At 47.4% G+C, this 25,161-nt stretch overlaps 1 protein-coding gene across 8 annotated transcripts in view; it reads right to left on the reverse strand.

Moving 5' to 3' along the window:
- Positions 1 to 25,161, reverse strand: part of APLP2 (amyloid beta precursor like protein 2) — a 438,018-nt gene that overhangs the window by 55,955 nt on the left and 356,902 nt on the right. For all 8 annotated transcript variants that reach the window (XM_069224475.1, XM_069224476.1, XM_069224474.1 and 5 more), the window contains one exon: positions 7,114 to 7,213. In XM_069224475.1, coding sequence (XP_069080576.1) covers positions 7,114 to 7,213 — 100 coding nt within the window. The remainder of the gene's footprint in view (positions 1 to 7,113; positions 7,214 to 25,161) is intronic.

A 25,161-nucleotide genomic window follows, 5' to 3' on the forward strand; every position in this document is an offset into this window, starting at 1 on the left:
CAAGTCCAGAGAGATAATTAGCAAAAACAAGGAGAAGTCACCACCTCAGCCAGGACCACCCCTAAGGTGTCCAGAGCTGAAGTGACCCCCTCTTTGCGGAATCCTCCATCTTGCTTTGGAGGACAGGGACCAATTAGGATAGGAATGTGCTCCCCTCCCCAAAGGGAGTGAGCAGAAGGAGGGTGTAGCCACCCTCAGGGACAGTAGCCATTGGCTACTGCCCTCAACCCCCTAAAAATGCCCCTAAATCTTGTATTTTAGGGCTCCCTGAACCAAGCTCGTCAGATTCCTGACGACCTCAGAAGAAGAAGAAGAAGGACTGCTTAGCTGAAACCCCAGCAGAGATGGAAAGGGGACAACAACTGACTTGGCCCAAACCCTACTAGCCTGTCTCCTGCTTCAATGAACCTGCAGAAGAAAGGCGATGCGTTCTGCAGGTCCAGCGACCTCTGAAAAACCTCCAGAGGACTGCCTGCATCACAGAGGTTCAAGAACGCCCATGGACAGCAGCCCTGTCCAAAGAAGAATAGAAGAAACCTCTTCTGGAGGACTCCCACCTCACTCCAGAAGCGCAAGTTCTAACCATTCACCTGATGCCCACGGCCCGAGTCCAGGTGGCCCAACCGACCAGAGAGGACCCCCAGGTGACGGCGACCAAGTGCCCACCCTGGGTTGACCTCTCCACCCCTCCACAATGACGCCTGCAGAGGGAATCCCGAGAACACCCCTGACACTGCCCTGGACGAAAATATCCGATGCAAAGCACCCCCTCCACCTGCAGCCCCCAGACCTTGGAGAAATCGACACTAGGTGCAGAGACTATCAACAGTAGCCCTCTTTCCTGCCCGACCGGTGGTGTTCCCTCCCCCAGACCTCGCCTGCAGCACCTGAGTGACTCCTGGGGTCCCCTCAGAGTTTCATTGGAAACCAGACACCCTGTTTGCACCCAGCCGCCCCAGTGCCGCTGAGAGATTGGTGCATACTTGTGGCCCCTCCAGTGCTCCCCTAATCCCCCCCTGGTCTGCCCTCCAAGCCGCGGGTACTTATCTGCTGGCAGACCGAATTCAGAGTACCCCATGTCTCCATAGGAGCCCACGTTAAAATTGCTCAACTTTGACCTCTGCACCCGGCCGGCCCCGTGTTGCTGGTGGTAGGTGTTTGGGGTTAACTTGAACCCCCAACGGTGGACTACCTATAACCCAGAGACTGGAACTGCAAGTCGTGTACTTACCTCTAAAACTATACTTTATTTTCTTCCCCCAGGAACTGTTCTGAAAATGCAGTGTCCACACTTAAAATAGATAATATTCTCTGTTTTCTTAAAAACAGTGTACTTGACTAAAGTAAAACAAAGTTACATTGATGTCTATGCCAAGAACTTACCTGCAATATTTACTTCTGAACTGAGTCTTGTGGTTCTAGTAATAAAGTAACAAAAAGATAATTTTCTATATAAAATCCTATTGGTCTGGAGTTGTCATTGAGTGTGTGTTTCTTCTATTGCTTATGTGTGTACAACAAATGCCTAACACTATCCTCCGATAAGCCTAACTGCTCGATCACATTACCACAAATAGAGCATAAGTATTACCTATTATTGCCTCTGTCAAGCCTCTTGAGGAACCCCTGGACTCTCTGCACACTATATCTCATTTTGATAAAGTATATACAGAGCCAGCTTCTTACAGTCCAGAATGACAATAATAAAGGGAAGACTTTACAAAGGAGTCCAGTGTGACTTTGGCTCATTGATCAAGAACCCCAGCCTTTTAGGAGGTTTGTCATCATCTGGAGGTGTTTCATGTCTGACAGTGGGAACCCATCTGCCACACACAGTCAATGAGATAGGGGAAAACCTGTATCCGCAGCATCTAAAAATGTGCACCAACCACCACCATCCGTCCGTCAACACCTGAGGGATGCTTGTAAGGCCGAAGAGAAGTACTGAAAACTGAAAATGCTCCAGGCTGACCTAGAACTGCATGTAATGTCTGTTGTACATATGAAAATATGCATCCCGCAAAGTAACCATCCAGATGCATGGATCTAGTGAAGATAGACATTGGGCCAAAGTGAACGATTTAAATTTGGCCTCTCAGGGGAAGGCATCCAGAGGACAAAGATGTAAAACAGGACAAAGGCAACTGATCCTTCACAGGAGGAAGTAGCAAACCTCACTACTTCGAAGGCAGACACATTCTTGATGGCCTCTTTGGCCAGTACACCCTCCTCCTCTTTCAGCAAGATAGAGGTGATTCTCTGAGAGCAACTCATGGGAGCAAGTAGAAGTGGGATGGAAAGAAATGCAATGAATAGGACAATCTGGAGGACCTAACAGTTGAATGTGATGGTTCACCACCCTGCATGAAGATGACTGCTCCTGCGCCCCACAAGGTGGCTGTGTACTACCAAAGACAAGCTAAATTGGCTTCACAACTGATACTTCAGGAGAGAAGAGCTGGGCGGAAAGGTGTCTCTGGTGACTGCATGCTGGCTGCCTGATCTCCATCCTTGGCTCTGAAAGGGCTAACGTGGTGACAGGGTTTAGAGGTGCCTATATGCTAGGCACCTGAAGTAGCCTCGAAAAGGGTGGAACTAGGGTAGACAGGCCCAAAGAACGCACTACAGCTCTGCTTTCTTTTAAGTGCTTTAGGCCAGAATCGGCCTTTTCGTAAAAAAGACAAAGCCCGTCAACAGGTATTTCCATTAGAGAAGCATGCATGTCCACAGAAAAGCCAATTACTTGCATCCAAGTGTTGAGGTGGAGCACCACACCATGCCCACTGCACAACCTAAGCAGTTAGTAGTATCCAGGCCTGCCCTGAAGACATACTTTGTCACATCCTGGATGGTCTCAGACAAGGAGGCCCAAATCTCCTTCTGTAACACCGGCAAGGTATCCGTAGCCATGTCTCAAAGGCAACCATAACACAACATAATAGGCTGACCACATTGACTGACTGCAATGCAAGGCTGGTGGATACATAGTGTGTCAGTCAAAGCTTCACTAAACATGAGCAAGACCAAGGTGCAAAACTTCAGCCAATTCATCAATTTTGGCTTCCTCTGTAGGTCCAGGACCTCAGCTCTACATCTAATTACCACAGCAGGAGATGCACCCTCTTCCATGAGGGGGGTCCAAAGGGAGACCAAACCCTGTGTTGGGGAGGTATCCAATGCACCAGCTTCTAGCAAGTCCATGTAAATATTATCATCGTGTGGGGGTAAATCATTCCCATCATCTGTCGTCATTATCAGGCTGATCAAAATCTGAACCAAAAAGGTGATGAAGTCTCATGGAAGAATAAGTGTTTTCTCTGAATCAGAGCATACTAGGGCTAAGTGCACTTGAGTGGAGTTAAGCCCTGACCTTAGTCGGGGCTGAAGAAGATTCAGTTTGAAGTCGGAAACCAAAGTCATCAGGGACTCGACCTCCTGAACCAGCAACGCGGGGACCAGCATCATTGGGCAAAGAACTGGTTAGATCTTGGACCTGGAGTGAAAGTCTGCACCAGAGTTGGTGCAGAACCAGAAGCGGGTTCTAGGGACACAGATGGAGCATGTAGGAAGCTGGCCCTTTATGTGGTATGTGAATATCATGTAAAGGGTCCAGGGGTTCCCCAATGAGTGGACAGGACTTTTGCAATACCAAAATGTAATTTTTTAGGGCTAGTATGGTTGAGCAGCCCTAGGCTTAACACAGAGGAGTTCAAGATATCTACAAATACACACAATAGTCAATAAATGAGACAGCTCAAGAAGGAGATCCACACCAATCTATAAAAGTAACAAGTATCTTTATATATGTTTAGGCATCAGAGAAAAATCGTTCAGGTAAGTACAATTTTAAATAGGAATTATTTTCACTTTAAAAAGTGGACACAGTGCCATTTCTGAGTTCTGCAATGTTATCCTATTAGCGGAAAAACAAGTTCTGCAAACAGGTACAGTACAGTGACTTACAAGACAAATCTCCTGAGGTTAAAGTGAGCAGTGGTGAAGGTCCAAGGCAGCACCCACTGTACACCCTCAGTGGCACGGGGCAGCCGCATGCAGAATGCATAACATAGGTGGGTGACCAATGCGTTCCTGTGCAACAGGCTAGGACTGGGTGTCCTGTTTGGATGAGCCACCGAGTGGGCTAAGGTCTTGCAATGCTCAGGCGTAGGGACACCAGTGGTCCTCTTGCCCTCAGTCTGGGGTGTCTGGATACAGAGGGTTCTTTGACCGTCGGGTGTCCATCAGCTGTGGTGGTGGAGGAGGGCCAACAAAACAGGCTGCTGGCGTGGTCTAGGGTCTAGTCATGGTGTACTAACAAGTGGGCTCAATTCTCACGAGCCTGGGGGACAAGGAGACACTAGTGGCCCTCTTCTCCTCAGTCTGGGGCATCTGAGTGCAGAGATGCAGTGGACCAGTGGGTTGCCGTTAACAGAGATTGTCGCAGTTGAGGGGAGACTGCACAAAGAGGCTGCAGGCGTCTCTGTGGGGGTCACAGTGGGGAAACCTTCAAAGTACTTTCTTTCTGGAGAGACTGGGGACCAAGTTGGCACCATTGGCCCACTCCAACACAGGCTGGATGTATGCGTGCAGTGGTGCTGTCCGGTGGCAATTTTGGTGGTCTGGAGTCCTCTTCAGCAGTTCTTGGGTGCCTGCAAGGATGCAGGGGAGCAGCTCTGCCACTCCACCGGAGTTCCCTGTGCTGCAGTGAGGGCTGCCAGTCTTCCTGGGCTTTTGAAAGTTTCAGCAGCTGGAGGATGAGGCCTCTTTCTCGCAATTGTCGAAGTCCACAGGCAGGCTGGCAGGTTTGGTGCCAAATAAGTCACGGATCTTCAGTTCTTGCCTTTTGCATCTCTGGAGTGTCCTTCTTCAGGTCAGCCAGGATCTGCCTCTGGTGCCAGTGGCTTCCTAAATACTGAGTTCAGTAGCGTTAGGGGAGGTGTAGGGTAGTAGCCAATTGGCTACTGACCCTTGGGGACACTGTTTCCTATATGATCACTTCCTATGGGAAGTGGGCATAACCCTGTCCCAGAATCCCTAAGTATGCCATCACCAAGATATCTACTTCTGAAAAATCGTGTCCATCTCGCAGTAGCCCAACTTAGGGGTGGTACTAGCCTGGGGTGGCATGCCTACTTGTCTAGCTAATTTTCCGTCTGTTCAGGTGCCAAATGGGCTCTGGACAGGAGGGGTGGCTTCCTTTCCTTTGAGGGGAGCCAGAAACACACTTCAAAGGTGGCAGGGCTTTGAGGCTTGCCGCTTTGGGAAGGCTAATCAGCAGGTCATCCTGTGGGAGGAGGTGTTACACCCTCTTCCTGGACTGTTCCGGACCTCCTGAGCGAAGAGGACTCTCACCAGAATGGTGTCTCCGATACAGACTGGCAGAAACTGGTCAGTGAGCACACCAGAGGCTGGTAGGGTTCCAGGGGACACCACCAAGGTGCCCTGGAGGTGCATGTATTGGTAAATCCAACACTGCAATCAGTGTGGGTTCACCAATACAAGACTTTTGATACCAAACATTCCTCTCTTTAGTGACAACATCATGTAGCTGGGGAACTCTTACTGACCAATGTCCAGCACATGCATTTATAATGGCTTCCCTGGTCACTTACTATGTCTGAGAATCGACAAAGACATAGCATGGGCATAGCTGCTGGTATAGATATGCCCTCACATATAATATAATGCACATAGCCTTAGGGCTATAAGGTCTGCAAGAGGGGTGACTTACATATACTGCATGCAGTGTTAGGGGACATAGCACACAGGCTGTGTGCCAGGTCGTGATTTCACCTTTGTCTGCACCAAGACACACAGTCTGCAATAGCAGTCTGTCATGTGCTTTGTGAGGGGTCTCTCAGGGTGGCACAGTTTCTACTGCAGCCCTCAGAGACCCTCTTTAGTACTGCAGGCGGTAGGTACCAGGGGTACCATTTACTAGGGACTTTCAGGGGGTGCTAAAGGTCTTTCCAATTGAGGAAACAACTGTGCAGTTTTGTGGAAAGAGATCTGGCACTGGGTTAGCAGGGACCAAGTGCACATTCAGTCGAAATCACAACAGATACCAGGCAAAATGTGTGGGGTAACCATGTGAAAAAGAGGCCCTTTCTTACATAGCAGAAGACAGATCCATCAACAATAAACTGCCCAGAGGCCCCAGCAGTTCCTCAGGGCCCGGAAGAGCGCTAAGATGAGCTGGAAGAGTGCCTAAAATACACAGCAGGGCCTCCTGCATCGTCAATGGCCCCAGGAAACAGGGCATAATGAGATGAGTCATGGAATAAGCTCCATGGCCTGGGATCTGGAGCAGGGTCGGTTGGCACCTTGACACTCTACTGAAATTTCTTTGGACAAAGAGTGGTGGGATGAGGTTGAGTGTCCTGCTTCAATTTCTTGTACTTCTTCTTTGGCTTGGACTTACTGAATACCTTGATGGCGAAGAAGACCTTTTGTAAGAATGCACTGAGAAAGGGAACCAGTCCACACCCTTACACAAAGTCCGAGACATCTTTCTGTGTGTTGGTCGATGTACTCTTTGCATCACGGTCTTAGATTGCCTTCGGGAGCATGAGGGCACAAAATTTGCAAAACTTGGAGACCAAGAACCAGAAGCAGACCTTGTGCGGGTCCATCACCAACATATATTCAAAATAATTGGTTAACTGATTCACATATGAAGGCATGGAAACAAAGGAAATGACATCGCCACACAGGGGTGGTGCATTTATGCAGATTTACTCCATTACTTCCAGGACAGAAAGAAGTCTGCATGGAGCAGCATTGTGCCACCTAGCGCTGAGCTGGAACACTGCCGGGAGATGTTCCGGAATCAGTTTGGCACCAAGGTGGATATTCTGCAGGTGAGGAATCCGGTTACAAGAATCCATCAGAAATCAAATACAGTACCAAGTCAAATGAAATCACAATATTTCACCTGGCAATACCTATACAGCTAACAAAACCGAACTACATGGTTTTTAGTTATGGCACTGTGGAATCCAAAACATTCCATTACGCATTCCAGGATCTTTTTTCAGCCTTCAAGATCAACCCTACCCATTCAACAAGCATGGCTTTCCGAACAATACAAAAAGTAAAAATTAAAACACTCACCAATATCTTCTTGGATCTCTTGCACTACATAAGGAATCTTGTACAACTGCGAGAGGCTTTGATTTATCCTCTCTTCAATCACATGGAGGTGTGTCATTACCTAACAGAAAAAAAAAAACTAAAGGTTGGTTTGGGGCCAGGTTACATAAATTCACTAAGTGACAACACTATGCAATGCCTAAGAAAGAGCCTGAGGATAACCACAAGGCAGCTGAATATTACACAAAGTCCCAAAATCCTCCTCACACTAGCCAGTAGCTCCGATCTGAGCAGACAGTTACATTAATGGGCACCATTGGCTGCACTTTAGAGGCATATAACCGTGCTGCATTGAGCAAGCACTGTGATAGGATATACAGAGAAATTATCCCCATTCACCCAGAAGAGTTTCCAACTGACTGAAAACCATAGCAGAGAAATGTGGTCACCAACTGCTACGAAGTAATAAGAGACAAAGAGTTGTGTGACACAATCTCAAAGTCCACCAAAGCAGGAGAATATGGTTCTGCAGCCTAACAATATAGGTCTACTGCCAAAGGACACTGTACAAACATGCTTCCTTCCTTTCAAGAAGAAGCACAGAGCACAGAGCATTTTACGAAAATGTAAACCCTTCGCTGCCAGGCCTTTCCCCCCTCAGGTGCCTGGCCTTTTTTTGGCGATTGGGACAGTTTGCGCTTATGCCCTCATAACTTCTTGTCCACATAAGCTACCCACGCCAAATTTGGGTCCTTTTTTTCCAACATCCTAGGGATTCTAGAGGTATGGAGAGTTTGTGGGATCCCCTGAAAGAGACCAAGAAATTCACCAAAATACAGCAACATTTTCGTTTTTCTTTTAAAATAGGAAAAAGGGGCTGCAGAAGAAGGCTTGTCGTTTTTTCCCTGAAAATGGCACCAACAAAGGGTTTGCAGTGCTAAAATCACAATCTTCCCCGCTTTCAGGAACAGGCAGACTTGAATCAGAAAACCCAATTTTTCAACACAATTTTGCCATTTTACTGGGACACACACAGTTTTTGTGCTTCAGCCTCCTTCCAGTAAGTGACAGAAATGGGTGTGAAACCAATGCTGGATCCCAGAAAGCTAAACATTTCTGAAAAGTAGACAATTCTGAATTCAGCAAGGGGTACTTTGTGTAGATCCTACAAGGTTTTCCTGCAGAAAATAACAGCTGGAAAAAAAATTATGGAATTGAGGTGAAAAAAAACCCAGCCATTTTCCTCCACGTTTTACTCTAACTTTTTCCTGCGATGTCAGATTTTTGAAAGCAATATACTGTTACGTCTGCTGGACTCTTCTGGTTGCGGGGATATATAGGGCTGGTAGGTTCATCAAGAATCCTAGGTACCCAGAACCAATAAATGAGCTGCACCTTGCAATGGGTTTTTATTCTATACCGGGTATACAGCAATTCATTTGCTGAAATATAAAGAGTGAAAAATAGGTATCAAGAAAACCTTTGTATTTCCAAAATGGGCACAAGATAAGGTGCTGAGAAGCAGTGGTTATTTCCACATCTCTGAATTCCGGGGTGCCCATACTAGCATGTGAATTAAGGGGCATTTCTCAAATAGACTTCTTTTTTACACAATGTCTTAAATTTGGAAGGAAGAAATGTAGTGAAAGACCAGGGGCAATTACACTTCTTTGCTATTCTGTGTGTCCCCTAGTCTCCCAATAGAAATGGTACCTCACTTGTGTGGGTAGGCCTAATGCTCGCGACAGGAAACGCAACATGGGCACATCACATTTTTAGGTTGAAATCTGTTTTTTTGCAAAGTGCCTAGCTGTAGATTTTGGCCTCTAGCTCAGCCGGCACCTAGGGAAACCTACCAAACCTGTGCATTTTTTAAAACTAGACACCTATGGGAATCCAGGATGGGGTGACTTGTTGGGCTCTCACCAGGTTCTGTTACCCAGAATCCTTTGCAAACCCCCAAAATGGCCAAAAAAAACAGTTTTTACCTCACAATTTGGTGACAGAAAGTTCTGGAATCTGAGAGGAGCCACAAATTTCCTTCCACCCAGCGTTCCCCCAAGTCTCCCGATAAAAATGGTACCTCACTTGTGTGGGTAGGCCTAGCGCCACAAAAGGAAATGCCCCAGGTAGGAAAATGCCATTATTGGCATGGTTACCCCCTAACTTTTTGCCTTTTGTTGATGCTAATTATGATTGAAAGTGTGCTGGGACCCTTTTAACCATGCCCCAGCACCAGTTTTCTTTCCCTAAACTGTCACTTTGCCTGCACAATTGGCACAGCCCTGGCACACAGATAAGTTCCTTGTAAATGGTACCCCTGGTATCAAGGACCCTGTGGCCAGGGAAGGTCTCTAAGGGCAGCAGCATGTATTATGCCACCCTGGGGACCCCCCACTCAGCACATGCACACTGCCTCACAGCTTGTGTGTGCTGGTGGGGAGAAAAAGACTAAGTCGACATGGCACTCACCCCTCAGGGTGCCATGCCCACAACCCACTGCCTGTGGCATACGTATGTCACTCCACTAGCAGGCCTTACAGCCCTAAGGCAGGGTGCACTATACAACAGGTGAGGGCATAGTTGTATGAGCACTATGCCCCTACAGTGTCTAAGCCAATTCTTAGACATTGTAAGTGCAGGGTAGCCATTAAGAGTATATGGTCTGGGAGTTTGTCAAAAAGAACTCTACAGTTCCATAATGGCTACACCAAATACTGGGAAGTTTGATATCAAACTTCTCAGCACAATAAATCCACACTGATGCCAGTGTGGGATTTATTGAGAAATGCACACAGAAGGCATCTTAGAGAAGCCCCCTGCATACCAGCCCAACTACTAGTGCTAGGCTGACCAGTTTCTGCCAGCCTGGGACATCCAGACGGGTTTCTGGCCACATGGGGTGAGTGCCTTTGTGCAATCTGTGACCAGGAACAAAGCCTTTCCTTGGTGGAGGTGCTTCACACCTCCCCCTGCAGGAACTGTAACACCTGGTGGTGAGCCTCAAAGGCTCAAGCCTGGTGTTACAACGACCCAAGGCACTCCAGCTATTGGAGATGCCTGCCCCCGGACACAGACCCCACAATTGGTGGCAAGTCCAGAGGAGATAATGAGAAAAACAAGGAGGAGTCACCCACCAGTCAGGACAGCCCCTAAGGTGTCCTGAGCTGAGGTGACCCCTGCCTTTAGCAATCCTCCATCTTGAGTTTGGAGGATTCCCCCAATAGGATTAGGGATGTGCCCTCCTCCCCACAGGGTGGAGGCACAAAGTGGGTGTAGCCACCCTCAAGGACAGTAGCCATTGGCTACTGCCCTCCCAGACCTAAACACACCCCTAAATTTAGTATTTAGGGGCACCCCAGATCCCAGGAAATCAGATTCCTGCAACCTGAAGAAACAAGAAGGACTGCTGACCTACAAGCCTGCAGAGAAGACGGACGACGACAACTGCTTTGGCCCCAGCCCTACCGCCTGTCTCCAACTTCGAAAACCTGCAACCAGCAACGCATCCGACAGGGACCAGCGACCTCTGAAGCCTCAGAGGACTGCCCTGGATTAAAAGACCAAGAAACTCCTGTGTGCAGCGGTCCTGCTCAAAACCAGCTACTTCTTTGCACCAAAGAAGCAACTTCCAAAGACTGCACGTTTCCTGCCGGAAGCGTGAGACTTCATTCTCTGCACCGACGCCCCCGGCTCGAGATCCAGAGAACCAACATCACAGGGAGGAGACTCCCCGGCGACTGCGAGCCTGTAAGTAACCAGAGACGACCCCCCTGGGCCCCCACAGCGACGCCTGCAGAGAGAATCCAGAGGCTCCCCCTGACCGCAACTGCCTGTAACAAGGGACCCGACGCCTGGAACCAGCACTGCACCCGCAGCCCCCAGGACCTGAAGGAACTGAACCTCAGCGCAGGAGTGACCCCCAGGCGACCCTCTGCCTAGCCCAGGTAGTGGCTATCCCGAGAAGCCCCCCCTGTGCCTGCCTGCACCGCTAGAGCGACCCCCGGGTCCCTCCATTGAAACCAATACAAAACCCAACGCCTGCTTTGCACACTGCACCCGGCCGCCCCTGTGCCGCTGAGGGTGTGTTTTGTGTGCCTACTTGTGCCCCCCCCCCACCAGTGCTCTACAAAACCCCACTGGTCTGTCACCCAAGGACGCAGGTACTTACCTGCTGGCAGACTGGAACCGGAGCACCCCTGTTCTCCATAGGCACCTATGTGTTTTGGGCACCTCTTTGACCTCAGCACCTGACCGGCCCTGAGCTGCTGGTGTGATAACTTTGGGGTTGCCTTGAACGAACCCCCAATGGTGGGCTGCCTATGCCCCAGGACTGAGACTTGTAAGTGTTTTACTTACCTCACAAACTAACCTTTACTTACCTCCCCCAGGAACTGTTGATTTTTGCACTGTGTCCACTTTGAAAATAGCTTATTGCCATTTTTACAAAGACTGTATATGATATTGCTTTCATTCAAAGTTCCTAAAGTATCTAAGTGAAGTACCTTGCATTTACAGTGTTTACTGCAAATCTTGACCCTGTGGTTCTTAAAATAAACTAAAAAAATATATTTTTCTATATAAAAACCTATTGGCCTGGAATTGTATTTGAGTGTGTGTTCCTCATTTATTGCCTGTGTGTGTACAACAAAGGCCTAACACTACCCTCTGATAAGCCTACTGCTTGACCACACTACCACAAAATAGAGCATTAGAATTATGGCCCAAACCCTACTAGCCTGTCTCCTGCTTCAAAGAACCTGCAGAAGAAAGGCGACACGTCCTGCAGGTCCAGCGACCTCTAAAAAACCTCCAGAGGACTGCCTGCATCACAGAGGATCAAGAACGCCCATGGACAGCGGCCCTTCTAAGTCTAAGGGGGGAGCACTTCTAAGTGAAATTATCAGTGGGATCGGTATGGGGTATTTAAAATGACTATACAATTATGAAGTACACTGTTCCAAGAAACAGCAGAAAGGAGACACAGGATGACCCTACTGTCAGAAGCACAAGCCCTCGCACATCAGATTGGATGTCATGCTTCATCCTCGGGCTTGCTCCTCGTCAGACCGGCGCTGCAATGTCTGATGGGCTCCCCATGGAGGTGGCTCTTTGCCGGAGGTCTTTTACGATGTCAATGTGCCTTAGAAGATAGTAAGCCGGACAAAGCCGCCTAACAAGGTCAACATGGGAAGGAGAGCAGAAAAGAATAAAATTGGCTCAGAACCCTTCTGTTCATCATAAATTTATTGGGTCAGAAAAAGGTTAAGGCCAAGATTAAAAAAAACAAATGGAGTGTATTGAGATAATGCTCAACCACTCTTTCAATCCGAAACACGGAGGAGAAAAAACATTATGTAACTCCCTCTCTAGTGGGTCAACATGTTTCGCGTCTCACGGGTCCACAAGGATCCAACAACGCTTCTCAGGACCAAAACAAAACAAAGTACTTCTCCTATAAAAAGAGCGTGGAGACCTAAATGTGCCTCTGAACGTCAGTCTACTCGGCTACGGTCACCTACTTTCTCGACTATGTGCAGTTGACTTATCTAGCAAGTAGGGGTCGCCCGTCCCAAATTATGTAAATGGCTCCCTAGGAATCACTTGCCATAAAACTGGTGCATACTGAGCAGCCGGTCCTTCACTGGGGACCTAGCCAAGCAGCCACTAGCTCATTCATAATTGTATAGACTGTTCCCGGGAGGCTGTACACTGGACCATTAATCTCCCTGTTTCCTCCTTTTTTGAAATAGTATTTAAAATTACCTCACGTTACCTGCTTGATCTATTCTGTTTCAAGAAATTTGACTAAGATTAAAAACAAAAAGAAATGTAGATTAAAAACATGTCAATGATCCCTTACATCTCCAAACTGTTGTGTGCCACAGGTTTCAACTTGGCACAAACCGGGTCTTGTGGTGTTCCTTAGGACCCCTCCAAGCAGAACACACTGATGTGGAGCCTCTTCTCTGCATCTGACCACAGGCCTCTGGTTGAAAGTTCTTGCAGGTGAGCTCCCCATCCACCCATGGAAGCATCTGTAGCGAGTATTAATAATTCTTTTACCTGCAGTAAGACCTCCATTTAGGTTTGCTGTGTTCCTTCACTACATTTAAGCTTGCTTCAAGCACCTTGTGAAATGGATAGTATCGTCCCATAAGCCTTCTACCTGTTTCCATTTCAAATCCATTTCTTGCTGGAAAGATCTCACACAGAGCCTGCAAAACAGAATGGAGCCTATATATGTTGCAATCAGGCCAACAGGGACTTGTATTGCCTCACTGTGATTGTTTTCCAGTAACAGTTTTGTATGCCACTGTCTGAAACTTTTCACCCTTTCTGCCGATGGAAAAGCTTTCCCCAATTGTGTATCAAGTATTGCAGCCAGAAATTGGATCATCGTCTGGGGTTCCAACTATGATTTTTGTCTGTTCAAAGTGAGATCCAATCTTATGAAGAGACTAAAATATTCGAGGTGCTGATTTAGTGCAAAAGGGAGTGCCTTGAACTGGTAGTGCTGCCCCGCCACTGAGAATTGAAGGTACTTCGTGTTTTCGAGGAATGGGCATGTGGAAGCATGCATCTGAAAGGTTCAGGGAGGACATCATCAGGAGGACTTTATGTAAAGTAATCATCTGAAATGACGGTTTCTTTAGAAACATGTTCAGCTGTCTCAGATCTAGGTCTGACCTGTCTTTTCCATTAGGGAGAACATGGAATAAAATTATTGGTTCCTTTGCAATTTGGGGACAATGTCTATGGCTCCTCAAAAAAAGCATGAGCGTTTCCATTTGAAGCTCCTTCAAATGAAGATAATGTTCCTTTCTTGGAGGACAAACTAGGGGTCTCTGGATAAACCGCAATGTATGACCAGATTGGACAATCTGTTTCACCCATTTGTCTGAAGTTGTGTTCTTCCATGCAGGAGCAAAAAAGTGAAATTCTCCCCTCATTTTCTGAGAACCAGATAAAAAAAAGGAGTACAAGCTGGTAGGCAAGCTCTTTTTGGCTTGTCAATGCTTCATGTTTGTGAAGAACCTCTTTTACCTTCCTAAGGATGTCTTTGGCTCTGAATAAAGGAGCATACTTGTTAGACCTGACAATCTTAGGGTGGTCACCCCCAACTTTTTGCCTGCCTCCCTAAACTTTTTTTTGTTTTACACAGTTTTTGCTGGTTTTAGGACTCTCGCACTTTACCACTTCTAACCAGTGGTAAAGTTCATATGCGCTCTCCCTTAAAACATGGTAATATTGGTTCATACCCAATTGGCATATCTGATCTACTTGTAAGTCCCTAGTAAAGTGCACTACATGTGCCTAGGGCATTTTAAGTGAATGCTACTAGTGAGCCTGCAGCACTGGTTGTGCCACCCCCATAAGTAGCCCCTTAACCATGTCTCAGGCCTGCCACTCAAAGGCCTGTGTGTGCAGTTTCACTGACACTTCGACTTGTCATTTAAAAGTCCTTGCCAAGCCGTAAACTCCCCTTTTTCTACACATACGTCAACCCTAAGGTAGGCCGCAGTTAACCCATAGGGCAGGGTGCTGTGTAGGTAAAAGCAGGACATATATGTGTGTTTTATACGTCCTGGTAGAGGAAAACTCCTAAATTCGTTTTTCATTCAGTGGTAGATTCTGATCAGAAAGAGGTACACAGGGTATATTTAGTATGGCCAGACGGTAATACAAAATCCTGCTGACTGATGAGGTTGGATTTTATATTACTATTTTAGAAATGGCACTTTTAGAAAGCGAGCATTTCTCTGAACTTAAAATCCATCTGTGCCTTACAGGCTGTCTCCAATTCACATCTGGGCTGGGCTGGGCTGGTTGATAGCTCTCTTGTGCATTTCAATCAATCAATCAATCACTTGTTAAGCGTGCTACTCATCCGTTAGGGTCTCAAGGCGTGTATGTGTGTGGGAGGGGGGGAGGGAGTTGCTACTGCTTGAATAGCCAGGTCTTGAGTTGTTTCCTGAAGGTCAGGAGGTCCTGGGTCAGACGTAGGTTGACGGGGAGGGCGTTCCAGGTTTGGCGGCAAGGTGGGAGAAGGATCTGCCGCCGGTTGTGGTACAATGGATGCAGGGGATGGTGGCGAGGGCAAGGTTGGCGGAGTGGAGCTGGCGGGTGGGTACGTGGAAGCTGAGATGCTAGTTGAGGTAGGCAGGGCCTGCATCGTGGAGAGCCTTGTGAGCGTGGATGAGGAGTTTGAAGGTGATTCCCTTGTTGACGGGGAGCCAGTGTAGGTCTCTGAGGTGGGCTGAGATGTATTTATGGCGTGGGACGTTGAGGATGAGGATGAGGATGAGGCGTGCAGAGGCATTCTGAATATGTTAAAGTTTCCTCTGGAGCTTGCCCGTTGTTCCCGTGTAGAGTGCGTTGCCGGAGTCCAGTCTGCTGCTGACAAGGGCGTGGGTGACCGTTCTTCTGGTTTCGATGGGGATCCATCTGAAGGTCTTGCGAAGCACGCAAAGATTGTTGAAACATGAGGATGAGACGGCGTTGACTTGCTGGGTCATGGTGAGCGATGAGTCTAGTATGAAGCCGAGGTTGTGTGCCTGAGTTTGGGAGTTGGTGCGGTTCCAAGGGTGGCTGGCCACCAGGAGTTGTCCCATGTTGAGCGGTTGGAGCAGAGGATGAGGATCTCAGTCTTATCCGAGTTCAGTTTGAGGCGGCTTATCTCCATCCATTTGGCGATGGCATGCAGTCTGTTGTGGAGATTGATCTTAGCGGTGGCGGGGTCCTTGGTGAGTGAGAGGATCAGTTGGGTGTCGTCCGCATAGGAGACGATGTTGCGCCCTGAGATCGGATGATGTTGGTGAGCAGCGCCATGTAGACATTGAAAAGGGTTGGGCTGAAAGAGGATCCTTGGGGGGACTCCACAGATGGTCTTGGTGGCTTTTGACAGGAACGGAGGGAGGCGGACTCTCGGAGTCCTACCGGAGAGGAAGGATGTGATCCAATCCACGGCTTTGTGGTGGATCCCGGCGTCATGGAGGCATGTGCGGAGGGTGTGGTGACAGATGGTATCGAAGGCTGCCGAGAGGTCAAGGAGGATGAGAGCCGCAGTTTCACCTTTGTCGAGCATGATCCTGATGGCGTCGGTTGCGGCGATGAGAGCGGTCTCGGTGCTGTGGTTCTTGTGGAAGCCGGATTGAGAGATGTCTAGCTTGCTGTTGTCCTCCAGGAAGCGGGATAGTTGGCTGCTGACTATCTTCTCGATGACCTTCGCTGGGAAGAGGAGGAGGGAGATGGGCCGGTAGTTCTTAAGGTCTTCGGGGTCTACCTTGGGTTTTTTGAGCAGGACGTTGACTTCGACATGTTTCCATCTCTCCGGGAAGGTGGTGGTCTCGAAGGAGCTGTTGATGATAGCACGGAGTTGGGGGGCGATGATTTGGCTGGCTTTGTTGAAGACATAGTGATGGCAGGGGTCGGTGGGTGATCCAGAGTGGATGGTGCTCATGGTCTTGGTGGTGTCCTCGTCCTTGGTTTGGGTCCAGGCGCTCAGGAGGTTGGTGTGGGTGGGTGCGTTGGGGTTAGTGGTGGCTGCGGTGGTCGTGGGGATCTGGGAGGAGAAGATGCCGCGGATGTCCGTGATCTTGCGGTGAAAAAAGGTGGCGAGGGAGTTGCAGAGGTCTTGCGAGGGGTGTGGAGAGGGTGGTTGGAGCAGGACTTGGGGTTGGCGAGTTCTTTGATGATGCTGAAGAGCTCTTTGCTGTTGTGTGCGTTGTTGTCGATTCGGTCTTTGTAGAATGATCTTTTGGTAGTACGGATGCGCTGGTGATGCTTGAGGATGGCTGTCTTGAGGGCGGCCTGGTTGCTCTCTGTTTGTTTGTGGCACCATATCTTCTCAATTTTGCGGCACTCCCGCTTGGAGGCCTGAAGGTCGGCGGTGAACCCAGACAACCACAAAACACAGGATGCTCAGTCACACTTGCACACATCTGCATATTGAATGGGTCTTCCTGGGCTGGAAGGGTTTGACACATTTCAAAGGATAGTGGCCTGCCCTCACACAAAGGACTGCCACACACCCTACTGGGACCCTAGCAGACAGACCTCCCCCACTTCAAAGGTACTTTTGGGTATATAAACTGGGTCCCTGACCCTACCAACTCAAGACACTTCCTGGGACAGATACTCTGAACCAGATCCTCCAACCTGCCAAGAGGAGCAGCCTTGCTGCTCAAAGGACTCACCTGGACTGCTGCCTTGCTGTTTGGCCTGCTGCCTTGCTGGCCTCTGGCTCCGCTGAGAAGTGCTCTCCAAGAGCTTGAATTGAGCTTGCCTCCTGTTTCTGAAGTCTCAGAGCCAAAAATACTTCTTCTCTTCAAAGGAACTCCTTGTGCGAAAAACAACGCACAGCCTGCCTAGCAGTGAAAAAAATCACTGCCCGGCTTCCCGAGTGGCGATCAAATCAGCACCAGCATTGCGACCGGAACTTTTATGCACAGGCCACCAGATCAACGCATCGCCGAACCGGAACGACACAGCCCGACTTCCTGTGTGAGGAATGGACGCAGCACCTGCCGTGTGACAGAAACTCTGACTTATTGCCCACTGGATTGATGCAGCACCTGTGACTTCCGTCCGGCATGCCCAGGATTTACACGCATCATCCCTGAACGTCAAAAGATCCTGCATCGCAGTGAGGATCCAAGACTTTACGCCGGAAATCAACGCAAAACCCTTGCAGCGTGGGAAGAATTTACACCTTGTGTGCGTCTGGAAATCTGACGCACATCTGGAAATCCGACGCACATCTGGAAATCCGACGCACACCTTCCTTTTTCTGCGCATCTCATCCTCCGTGCGTGTCATTTTGACGCGTACCATGTACTTTGTGCACATAAGAGACATTTGTTGCTTTTTAAAGTCTTAAGACTCTTATCATAGCAAAAGTGATATTTCAACTTGTGCTTATCAAATCTTTATAATTTTGACCTTAATTTAATCAGATTAATATCTTATATTTTTCTAAACCTGTGTGATGTATTTTTGGGGTGTTTTCACTGTATTATTGCATGATCTATTGCATAAATACTTTACACATTGCCTTCTAAGTTAAGCCTGATTGCTCAGTGCCAAGCTACAAGAGGGTGGGCAAAGGATAATTTGGACTGTGTGTGACTTACCCTGACTAGGATTGTGGTCCCTACTTGAACAAGGGTGTATACCTCTGCTAACTAGAGACTACATTTCTAACAGTACTTTATTGTATCCAGAGTATCTTTGAGAATATTATGACCTCCCTGACGTCCATATTGACTGATTCCCCCTCTGAACTTTTGAAATCTTCTTGAGCCACGAAAATGAGATATCCCACATCGACGATACTGCAAAGGTACTAATGCCTTTGTGGTGTCAGTGACAGTTTTAAGACCGTGCAAAGCTTTATCTACATGCTTACCAAAAAAGAATAAGGTCTTTAAAAGGCATATTCAGAATCTTGGATTGGATGTCAGTACGGAAGGCTATAGACTTTAGCCAGCCTTGTCTTCTTAGAACATTATCTCCTGCGTTTGAGACATCCATTGCTGCATCAATAATGAAGGAAGAGGTAAGTTTTCCTTTTAGGATTGTTCTTGCTGCTTTCCTCTTATCTTCAGGGATGAGTTTCCAGTAAAGAAGCAATGTCATGGCACATCTGGCAATCATAAAGCCTTAGAATTGTCAGAGCACTGGCGACCTTAACGGAGGATGCTACCATAGAAAGAATTCTTCAATCCACATTATCAACGTGTCTGCTATGTTTGTCTGGAGGAATTGGAGGATGGCACTAATGGGATCTTGGTTTTTCTCCAAGATGGAGAAATGACTAAATCTGGTTTTGTACTACCAGTGAGAGAAGCTGGAGCTGAATTTGGAGCCTTATATTTTTTCTCTAGACGAGGTATCACCGGTAGTGTCTTCATTAATTTTAAATCTTCCAAAAAGGCATAATCAAGAATGGGTATGGTTTTAACAGACTTGCAAGGTTGCTCTCTAAAGTCATCAAGAAAACATGGCTGAACTACAGACGTCATGGTTAGGTTGAATTTTACTGAAGCTCTTTCTATTAATGAATGACATTTAGAGATGATATCCATAGAATACTGTGGATGTGGTTCATCATCATTTGCACTTGGGAGAATAAACTGCCCTCTGCAATCATCTTGTCCTCCATTGTCTTGCATAAGTTCACCTGCCCCCACAATCATATTCGAAAATACCGAACCATTAGAGCTAACGTCAGCGTCCTTTGTGTAAACAGATCTGGAAAAGGAATGCCTTTGTGGTGGTGGAGGAGGTAGTAGCAACAGTTGCAGAGTCTTGTGTGCAAATGTCGACTCTGAAAGGTATATTTCCAATCATGCGAGAAGTTGGTGAAACAACGGATGAGTTTGTTGAGAGACTTGATGTGCTCAAACATTGCAAATTTTGTGAATTTAACAATGAAGAACCCATTTGCCTCAGTCATTGATGGTTGTTTGTCCGACTCATTTAGATGACGCTCAGTCTAGAAAAAGTACTGATGGCTGCTAGAGCCAAGGAATGAACACATCAACAAGCCACCGACATGAAAGGGGGAACAACAAGAGGCAGATCGGCATTGGTCAAGAAGAATAGACCCAAACACCAAGCAGACGCACATAGGCTGACGTCTCCTAAGAAAGAAAAACTGATTCCCATGTGGATTTTCATTTCCACATGAGGATAAATGTCCAAAATGTGCAAGGGGTGTACAAGGAGAATCATTTCATAACGCTTTGCAAAGCAAAGTAGAAACCAAGTGCATTACAGCAAGACAAACAAGCATTTGCAATGCAATGGATCTCGCATTTGCTCGAGTTACAGCTATAGCTTTATAAACTCCTAATCGGACTTTTCTTGCCACATAAACGGATAAAGAAAAGTAACACAGTTTCACATATATGAGCTGACGGTCGCCATGAGCGTGAAAGAAGAAAAGAAGAACCTGAGTGCCATGTCCCGTAACACTGCATGCAATATATATAAGTCACCCCTACAGCAGGCCTTATAGCCCTAAGGCAGAGTGCATTATTTTACATGCGAGGACATATGAGCAAGAGCAAATATGCCCCTGCTATGCCTTTGTAGATTGTTAGACATAGTGATTCAAGAGGGAAGCCATTTTAAGTACATGTGCTGGGCATCCCACTCAAAAGGATGACCTACAAATCTACATTCCAAGCAGGGGGTTTCAAAGAAGTCCCCCTGCAGTTGGTATGCAGATTTAGCTTAAATTAAAAGAGATATGCCAATCCCCCACCACACGGACCATTTGGCACCTGGACATGTGGGAAATGTTGTATTCAGAGAGATGTGTCTACCCCTCAGGTCAGTCCCACCCCTAAAACGCGCAGCCTGATGGGGACACAACATTTAGATATCTGCCATCTTAGTGTTGGCAGATTTAGAAGTTCTGGAACAGGGTTATGCCCACTTCCATACAAAGTGGTCATATAGATGGGTGTAATGACCCCAGCGGTAAGTAGCCCATTTGCTACTACCCTACACTCCCCAAAACGCCTCTAAAATACAGTATTTAGCGGAGCACCTGCCACACCCGGGAGACCTGAGAGGACTCTGGACTGCAAAAACCCGACACCAGAAAGCACCACTGCGCATCTGTGCTACCTAGCTCGAGCTGATGTGGGCCAAAGGTGGCAACATGGTCCCTCAGCCCTCCAGAGAAAACCCACCTCGGACTTCCCCGTTGTGGACTTACCAACGCTGCCTGCAGCCTCCGCCTGACGGCCCCCTCAACCGCGAGTGCTCTCAGTGGAGAAAACCCGACGCCTCAGGACATCTGCACAAGTCGCCCCTGGCCCGTGGAGAAGAGGGCCAAAGCTGCAGCCTGTTTTCAACCTGACCGATCCCTATTGACTAACATTCGGCACCAGACGCCGAACTACACCTCTACACCAGACTGCTCCAGTTGGTGTGGTCCTGACCCTTGCCCAATACTTAGGTCTAGGAGATTGCTCTCCTAAGTCGCTGTACTATACATGAATGCATGCATGATTTGTTTTTCTCTAAATAGGATAACATTGCTGCTTCTGAAAAATTCATTCACCAAAATATCGACTACTGAAACCTAAAAGTATTTGTCTTGCAAAACGTCCTAACCTGATTGTGTGTGTGTGTGTGTGTGTGTATATATATATATATATATATATATATATATATATATGGAAAATGTCACTTACCCAGTGTACATCTGTTCGTGGCATGAGACGCTGCAGATTCACATGCTGTGCATTATCCTGCCATCTAGTGTCTGCAGCTACACATGCCACCGAACATTAGAGAGATACTTGTTATCTTTGTAAATTGGTGTGAATTTCCTTGAGTCAAATGTCTCATTTATTGATTGTGTGTCTATTTGGAGATGTCTAACACTCCTCTCTGATAAGCCTATGACTGCTCAACCACACTACCCTTTAAAAGAGCACCTTAAGACTGCTGGAGGAAGACCTGGTCTGCTGGTAAAGGAACCCCCTGGATTCTTTGCACGATAGATCTCATTTTGATATATCATATTAAGAGCCAGCTTTCTACGTCATCGTCAATCTGGAGGCTGTGTTCGATGAGAGTGACTGGGTCTTCGTCAAACAAAAACAGAAACAAAAGGTAGACCCTCCTTTTGATGTTGAACCTCGGAAAGTCATGCAGAGCAAGGGAGATACGATAATAGTGCACCAACATGGCAAATCCATTACAAAGGGACTCGTCCCACTTCATACATCTTTCTAGGTGATTACTGGTCCCTGAAAGCCCAGAGGAAGCTGCTCCACCTGAAAGCCCTGATCAGACGTCAAACCCTGTACGCTCAGGTTCCACCCCAGGTACAGCTCAACTAGTCAACTCAACACAACTCACATCACTCGTTCTGGCCGAACTGTGCAAGTACCTAGATGGCTGATTGAGGAACAGTAATGCTGCTATTTGTGCACGTTCCTTTTATTTTTTAAACAAGGGGGAGATGTAGTATCTTGGGGCTGTGAGCATTAAGACCCCGCTGCTATGTGGCAGACTCAAGGAACAGGATTATGCAATCAATCTTGGAGGTGTTATGGTGTGATCTTTAACGGTTATAGGATATTTAGTTGAATGTTGTACGCTGATGAATAAAGAAGTTAAGTACACGCTCCGTGTGTTGCATGTTCTTGTTCATGCTCCAGGGCTGGGGAGGATGCAACATTACCCATATGCAGATAAAAAAAAGGTGTAATCACTACTCTTATGCTAATTCAAAGTCTCATGTTGCCAGCAGTCACAATCCTCATTCTGGTTGTCAAAGGGCACCTTTATGCAAGTCATTAAATGACAGTTGGTGATTCTACCACCTCTGTGCTCCAGCCAAACTAAATCAAATGACTGAGCAGTTATATAGGCTATTCCGCAACTGAGTTATGAACCCTCTCCCACCTTTGTGTAATATAACTGCTCAACCTTAATAACCAGGAACAATCAAGAGTATAAAAGGAGTAACTTGGTATTTAACTGGAATGAATCAGTGATCAAGGCCTGTGAATTTAGTGATAAATGACGGTGCCAACCACTGTTACTGTCCAGCAACCACTGACTGACCACGGACCCTGATAAAAGGTCATGAACCATCAGATGGACACATTTTCCAAGGAAAGGACTAACAGGTGCAGGGTTAAAAATAATATATGTCACATAATTTTGACTCCACAGTGGTAACAAGCGTTCAGGTGTCATTCTCTACCTCCTGCTGAAATATATTTATGGTCTAACTAGGATAACAGCCTGTTGGAAATGCAAAACCTAGCTTGTCTAAATTGTGACAATGGTCCGGAGTACTTAGTCCAAAGCTTATGAATGGTAATCTTCACCAAAGGCACAGTGTAGTGGTTTTCGGTGTCTCAACCAAAATACTCTTCCCTGATAATAGCCTCTGATGACGCTTCTGTCGCTAGAGGCATTTTTTCTCTGTACTGCCCTCTTCAGTTGAATAGTTCCTGCATTCAATTCACCCACTTCACTGGTGTCCCGGTGGGACCCTCTGGCCTACAGTATTAATTGCTTTCGCCCTGCAACTGCATGGTCAGCATGCACCTTTTACAATCAAACTCACTCAATAAGCAAAATACTACTTACCCCATAAGCATTTGTTCGTGGAGTGAAGTGCTGTAGATTCACATGCACTGCATACTCCCACCCTCTAGTATTGAAGGTCAGACATTTCCAAGTTGTTTTTCCTTGAAGAAAGTATTTCGAGTCACTGGACGAACTAAGAGTCTTCTCTTAGATGTTAATGCGTCAATGTTAGATTGTTTACATTTTATAAAATTATGTTAAGTAATAAAAAAAAAGATCTAAAACTAGAGAGCCACAAGCTTCTAGGGAGGAGGGTGGAAGCACGTACAGCACTGCATGCTATGAACGGATGCTTACAGACTACGTAACATTTTCAGTTCATAGCATCTGTTGCTAGACACAAAGGTTCTGCATAGACTGTAAATCAGTACCTCCCCCCCCAACACACACAAGGGGTGGCTAGTGTGAGGATGATGCAGATATATGAAACAAAGTCCTCAGGAGTTTCTGGCCTACAATAGAGTGCTGAAGGATTAAGATTTCTACACATTAGTGCTTGTTGACTGTGTATGGGGTTGACCTGGTGGCTGCCTTATATTTGTCAGCCATCTCTGCTCTTCTGCTAGGCTGCCTGCTGCCACTTTTCTCCTTGTTTTTATTCTTGTGGGCTGTTCTTTTGTGCCTTTCGCTTTCAGCACTTTTCCTCCATCTTTTCCTCCTCACTCCTCTCATTCTTGCATCTCTCTCGCTCTCCCCCCACCCCTGCCGCTGCTGCCCCTGTGGCCCTGCACCCCTCCTCTCTCTCGTTCTCTCTCACCGCCGCTGCTGCCCCTGTGGCCCCGCCCCCTCCCCTCTCTCGTTCTCTATCCCCGCTGCTGCTGCCCAGCCCTCCTTTTTCAAATCTGTAAGAAAATGCCTCCTTGGCATGGTTAACCCCTGACTTTTTGCCTTTTGTTGATGCCAGTTATGATTGAAAGTGTGCTGGAATCCTGCTAACCAGGCCCCAGCACCAGTGTTCTTTCCATATTCTGTAACTTAGTTCCCACAACTGGCACAGCCCTGGCACCCAGATAAGTCCCTTGTAAACAGTACCCCTGGTACCAAGGGCCCTGATGCCAGGGAAGGTCTCTAAGGGCTGCAGCATGCCTTATGCCACCCTGGGGACCCCTCACTCAGCACATGCACACTGCCTCACAGCTTGTGTGTGCTGGTGGGGAGAAAATGACTAAGTCGACATGGCACTCCCCTCAGAGTGCCTTGCCCACCTCACACTGCCTATGGCATAGGTAAGTCACACCTCTAGCAGGCCTTACAGTCCTAAGGCATGGTGCACTATACCACAGGTGAGGGAATATGTGCATGAGAAATATGCCCCTACAGTGTCTAAGCAAAACCTTAGACATTTTAAGTGCAGGGTAGCCATAAAGAGTATATGGTCTGGGAGTTTGTCAAACACAAACTCCCCAGTTCCATAATGGCTACACTGAAATCTGGGAAGTTTGGTATCAAACTTCTCAGCACAATAAATGCACACTGATGCCAGTGTGGAATGTATTGTAAAATGCACCCAGAGGGCATCTTAGAGATGCCCCCTGAATACCAGTCCGACTCCTAGTGCTAGGCTGACCAGTTTCTGCCAGCCTGCCACAACCAGACGAGTTTCTGGCCACATGGGGAGAGTGCCTTTGTCACTCTGTGGCCAGGAACAAAGCCTGTACTGGGTGGAGGTGCTTCTCACCTCCCCCCCTGCAGGAACTGTAACACCTGGTGGTGAACCTCAAAGGCTCATGCCTTTTGTTACAGCACCCCAGGGCATCCCAGCTAGTAGAGATGCCTGCCCCCACTTTTGGCGGCAAGGCTGGAGGAGATAATGAGAAAAACAAGGAGGAGTGACTCAGCAGTCAGGACAGCTCCTAAGGTATCCTGAGCTGAAGTGACCCCTGCCTTTAGAAATCCTCCATCTTAAGTTTGGAAGATTCCCTCAATAGGATTAGGGAT

This window comes from Pleurodeles waltl, chromosome 3_1 (genome assembly GCF_031143425.1).
Source record: "Pleurodeles waltl isolate 20211129_DDA chromosome 3_1, aPleWal1.hap1.20221129, whole genome shotgun sequence".
NCBI classification, from domain to species: Eukaryota; Metazoa; Chordata; class Amphibia; order Caudata; family Salamandridae; genus Pleurodeles; species Pleurodeles waltl.